At 39.1% G+C, this 6,000-nt stretch overlaps 1 protein-coding gene across 1 annotated transcript in view; it reads left to right on the forward strand.

Annotated features, from left to right (window-relative positions):
• Positions 1-6,000, forward strand: part of LOC127951443 (cadherin-18-like) — a 47,425-nt gene that overhangs the window by 35,235 nt on the left and 6,190 nt on the right. The window contains exon 10 of the mRNA XM_052549331.1: positions 2,967-3,081. Within this exon, the coding sequence (XP_052405291.1) occupies positions 2,967-3,081 (115 nt within the window). The remainder of the gene's footprint in view (positions 1-2,966; positions 3,082-6,000) is intronic.

A 6,000-nucleotide genomic window follows, 5' to 3' on the forward strand; every position in this document is an offset into this window, starting at 1 on the left:
TGGTTAACCATAAAGTGTACTTAAAGGGATAGGTCACAATTCCGTCATCATTTACTCACCCCAATATTGTTCCAAACCAAAGAAAGTTTTGCGATTGTACTGCATATCTTCATACGACTCATACGACGGCTTTATATGGATTCATTTTACAAAGTATTAATGACCTTTTTGGATCATCTAAGGGTCTATTCACACCTGTCTTGTTTGGTTCGATTGATACGAACTCTGGTTAATATTCCCCTTTAGTGCGGAACTTTTTGGCAGGTGTGATACAACAATCGCACTCTGGTGCGCACCAAACAACCAAATGAACTCTGGTATGGTTCATTTAAGGTCTGAATTAGGGCTGTGTGATTTGGACAAAAAAAAACAAGATTTTTTTATCAATTTTGCGATTTCGATTTTAATCGAGAGCGCATTATTGTAACTTGAAAGCACATTTAAATAATGCACTCACAACTCTCTCTGTGCTCATGCGCAAGATATTAAATCTTTTTGCACCTTTCTATTTATAACCTTTTCTGTTCTCATCTTTTACCGCGTGCAGTGTGAGCGTTCTAAACCATTAACATGGGCTGGAAAAAAAAAGGCTACGCATCACAGACAGAGTGTGTGAACCTGGAGTAAGGCATGTGCCCAGTCTGCTCTGTTCTCGCGCTCCACTTAGGCGTGCTGCATCCTGATTGGTTCAGATAACATACTGCAGAAGGTTGGGGATGCGGAAAATCGTACTATAAAGCGATTTAGAAATCGTGCACACTCAAATCACGATTTTATTTCGATTTCGATTAATCGCACAGCCCTAGTGTGAATATGATCCGACCTCGATCTGATCCAATTGCAGAAAGCACAGCGCCTTTTGAGTTAACAGGCTCCCGTAGCTGGAGTTGCCTTAGGGGAAAGTGTTGTGTTTGCAACATTTGCTAGCCACTGAAAAATGTTTAGTTGTGTTTCGACAAGGAGCACCAAAGAGACACGCTGCCTCATTGACACTTGGGCAAATTCCTATATATGACAGCTATTGGAGTAGACGCATAAAAATCATGTTGATTGTGGGGTGGGGGGGGTTGGGGGGGTACGGATAATAGCACAGTTAGCTTACACTTGTGGAAGCCTGCAATTGCTTTCCTATGAATGCTGTTTTTTTAAGTTTCACTTTCGCTTTTATTATACCTAATCATTATTCTTCACAGTACCATTGTCAGTATGCCTTGGTATGCCATGGTATGTCAACAATCCTTGTTACAACATCGTATAGATGACATTGTCTCATCTGATCATAAGTGTCTTCATATTGTGTGTGTAGCTAATAACAGAAAATCAGTAAAATAATAACAATTGCACTACGAAGAATCTCCATGATTAATTTTCCTGTTTTTCCCTGCTTGAGAATTTCTGTCCAATGAATGGATGACCTCAGCACACATGGTTTTGTTTACAATTTCTGGTTCACTTGCAAAAAGGGCAGTGTGAAAGCAAACCGCACCAAACAAAACAAAAAAAAAAAATCAACATTGTATTTGGTCTGGACCAAAGCAAGTGAACTAGCAGACTTTTCCTGGTGTGAATACACCCTGAGTTTTAGTTACCTTGACTTTCAGTGGAGGAATAAAAGGTATAAACACCTCTTAGATATAAAAATATATATATATATCTTCCGTTTCAAAGATTAATCAAAGTGTTGTGGGTTTGGAACAATGTAATAAATGAGTGCAGAATTTTCATCTCTTTAGATAAAGGAATGAAAGTGTAGTTGTTGTTTTGTTTTGTTTTTTCAGACCTCTGTTTAATTAAAGGCTGTTTTTTAATTATTTTCAGGCTTCATTCAAGCCCAGTGAATGATTTAATGTATAAGGTTGAGGTCCATGAATAAGCAAAGAAATTGTCTTTCATTTATTGTGACTTCTGGTCTGCTGGGCTTAAACCAGTCCATCTAACATCTAAATAAAATCCTCTTCCCAATTACTTTGTAAGATAATCAGGGACTGCTGTTATGCTGTGGCCCTTGATTAAGTGTTTCCACAGAGATAAGGCAAAACCACATTTCTTGTACTGGCATCAACTCACAGGAAGCTCTTTTCTTTTGATCTGCTCTGCACACATTCACAACAGTACGCTGCATGAAACAATGCTGTTCTTTTAGGAAATCTGTTATGCAGGGACAAAGGCCATATTTAAAATTGGCTCCATTACTTGGTCCAGAGTTCTTTTCTACACCCTTCTCCAAGTATTGGTCTGTCTTATTGTAGATTGTAGAGAAAGTTTACTCTTGTTGATTCCTTACACCAACAAAAAAATGCAGCTGCAACAAATGTGAACTGCTCCTAAATGCATTTTCTTGAGAAACTAATTTGCATTATCCTTTAATAAGTGTGAACGATAGCTTGCTAAAGCTAATCATATGTCATAATATTGATTTTGCACCAATTCTGAACATGAACCATACCAAAACACCAACCAAATCCAACATCAAACCAACTAGGATCAAACCAACCAGATGCTCTGGTGTGAAAGTGCCCCAGAGAAAGAAACCCTTGACCCAACATGGGTGGTACGTCAGAGACAGGTGAAGAGCTTCAATAATTGGTCCAGACTCTGCATGAGGAGATTCCAACTTCCAGCTGATGTGCTAGCAGGAGCCAATTAGGTTAACAAGCTGACAAAACATCATGAGTCTGAGCAATGCTTCAAACTAGTGATCTGTTCAATGACTGTGATCCAGACACCCAACTGGCTGAGGGGCTTTGGGTCAGCAGTCTGAAGTTAATGTCTTTCAAAAGTGGAGAGGAAGAAGAAGCCCAGGTGGTCCAATTACATTTCTGGGTTATAAGGAGTGGCAAAACCCATCTCTCAGAGAAGCAAAACGTGTCTGTTTTAGTTATATTTAGTGCCATTTTTTATTCAACCTTAATTCTGGAAAAAGAAAGCACTAAGCATCAGCTTGTTTTCTCTTGTTCTGGGTGTAGGTCATTCAAATCATCAGGGCCACAGACAAGGACAACTTTGCCAATGGTCGATTTACTTTCGCTTTACCAGAAGACCTTCCAGTGAATCCAAACTTCACTCTGAAGGACAATGAAGGTAAAAAAAACAACAACAACAACAACACACACAATAACAAAACCACACATCTGCAGGATTTGTTTTGGCTGGGTAAAACATCTAATTAGAAATAGTTTGACATGTCAAGCTTGTATTTTAGGAGTTAGTTACAAAAACAAATTCCATATTCAGTACTTAAGTTGTACACAGGCTCTCATTAAAGTCAAATGCGATCTGACTGATCTAAAGGGGCTCTCTGATGGCATCTCAGTAATGGAATCTTTCTAATGTTTTCCAACTGATTTCCTGATGTTTGCTCAGGGCAAACCCTCAATGCCTCTCCACAAACATATTTACTACCACGTTGTCACACACATCACCCTCATTTCCAGCCTTCCCCTCCTCTTCTATCTCTTTTTTAATATCGTTGCAAGGCCAACCAAGCTGTTTCCTCGGAAACCAGGTCTGTGTTTATGTTAGCTCAAGGCTCCCTGGTGGAGATGGTTGGGCTGTAATGATTTACTTCTAATGCCGGACCGCTGCTTGGGTGAATCAGTGCTGCAGGTGGACCGGTTGGAGTTTAACAGGGCAATCAGGGAGATGAGATAGTTCAGAAGAGCCAGTGCTTTTGAGTTTGTATCCTAGCCAAGGTCCCCTCAGACTGCCTCATCCTTAAATAATATCCCAACGGATGGACCATTACTGACCATTTTTCACATTGGGGGTTGGAGCGCTCTGTTGCGCTTGCTGAGAGTGAGTGGGTGTGTAGGGCTGTCATCCTTGATCACGTAGATGTTTCTTTCCTGGCGCCGCAGTCATTATGCCAGCATCCACTCGACCAGAGCGCTTGCCAGGTTGAAGCAGAAAAAATATGATGGACATTCCCTACGGAGGTGCACTTACCCCCCCCCCCCCCCCCCCCCCCCCATATATAATCATATTGACTGTTATGTTCTTCGACGTAGTTCATATTCTAAATCTAGGAAAGTGTTTTTAATGAAGCTGTCCGATGAATGGGTGAGGGAATGAATTGCGCGCCCCATCCGCAAAGATAGCCAACATCAAATTTGACGCTTTGCCACGGTTTTGGCAAGAGTGTTTGTGTCATCTGAGATGTGGGGCACATTACATCGAGCAGGTCCCTCTTGGGCCAATTCACCACAATTCTCTCTCAGGCCATTTATCGCTCACCATTTAATCACTCACATTAAGTTATAACAGCTAGAGCGATCAGGACTCATGCCAGAACTGCAGTATTGGCAGTATTTGTTGTTGTTGTTGCTATTTCCTATTTATTTACATATCTCTATATTTATTGCACGAAGCATCTCACAGTGAAGATTAATTATCCACAGTACATGCATCGTTCGCTCTCATGTTTTTTCACAGGGAAAGTGTTTACGAATCACTGCTACTTAAATCAAAGTGCAACTGTGAATTTCCCATCCATGTGTAATTACAGACCACGTTTTCTGCGTTGTTTGTGAAGATTCGCTAATGATCATTCCACCCTCGGTCGTTTCATGTTCATGTTTTTTAATAGTGTTTGGACAGAGTAAATGGAGTCTACCTGCAGGCCATTTTATAAAACCCCCACAGCATGAAATCAAACACAAATGCGTTAAACCTAGGGGTCACTACGGCTGATTTATGCGTAAATATTTCAGAGATGCTAATTTGGCTAGTGTTAACCTTAACCCTGAGTTAGGAAATTTTCCTTCCTGTAGTATCTAATGCATTCACAATAGTTGCTGGATCTGCAAGCATTAGATCCCTGGAGAGAAAGAGCCCTGCCTCGTTTACACTGCTGTAGACTTGGGTATATGGACATTACAGGCCCAGAGACAAGCAAATAATACAAATATCAAATATTACGGTTAAGGAATGTAGCATTTATGTCTTTTCATTCATAAAATTTTAAGTATATTACTTCCCTTTATAAATTAAAGCATCAGTTACAGTACTTGTCATTAGTTACTTTTTTTCTCCCTAGCAGTTAAATAACTGTTTAGTCCTTTATTTTTGTATTCAGCCTGCATATAACTTTAGTAACTATATAGCTTATATTTTTTTTTTTTTTTTTTTATTCGACATGCGTGGTTTTTAGTACCATATAGTTATGATTGTCAGCCAATATTAGTAATATAGAATGTTTATCCATGTCAGTTGTATTGTATACTAGCTATGCTCATGCATACAATAATAATAATAATAATAATAATAATAATAATAACAATAATAATAATAATAATGCATGCACATTTGCTCTAGTTTTACATTTACATTACCTTAGTCATATTCTAACATTAATATAAAGTTTGTCTTTTAAAACACTAATATTTTATTTTAATACTGCTTAATACATTTAACAAGTCTTTAACAAATCTCAAAATTAATATTGGTAATTTATTGATTATTTACTGATTTCCATTTATAGCCCATTAAGGTTGAGCATAGACAGGAGGTGGGAAAAACATTTATTTGTTCACTTTATCAGATCAAATATATACTACTTTACCTGATACGGTGTAAAATAAAGTAAATACTCTGTCTAAACTCTTATGAGTTGTTGCAGGCAATTTGCCCAGAGGTGCATTTGTATAGCATGATTGCTATTAACATGCCCATACCAGTGTTAAACCCAAACCTACGCTCTTGCTCTCCTGGGAGCTGGTATTCAGAGGGAGACGGAATTCATCTTGCAACCCAAACCCAAACATAGTCAGAAGACTCTAGCTCAACACACATCTGCAGTGGGAAGCAGCAGCATGACCGTGCATATGCTGAGGTGCTTACGACCTGCCTGTTTGTGGGTGTGTGAGTATGTGCGAAAGGAAGGCAGCGACAGCTAGAAAAGAAGGTGAAAAAAATTTGCACAAGCAAATTTGCACGAGAAAAGTTGGAGCACTGTAGGGAGTTAATAAAGCATGACGCTTTTGTCACTGTGTGGGATTTACG

The sequence above is a fragment of the Carassius gibelio genome, chromosome B2, assembly GCF_023724105.1.
Source record: "Carassius gibelio isolate Cgi1373 ecotype wild population from Czech Republic chromosome B2, carGib1.2-hapl.c, whole genome shotgun sequence".
Taxonomy (NCBI): Eukaryota; Metazoa; Chordata; class Actinopteri; order Cypriniformes; family Cyprinidae; genus Carassius; species Carassius gibelio.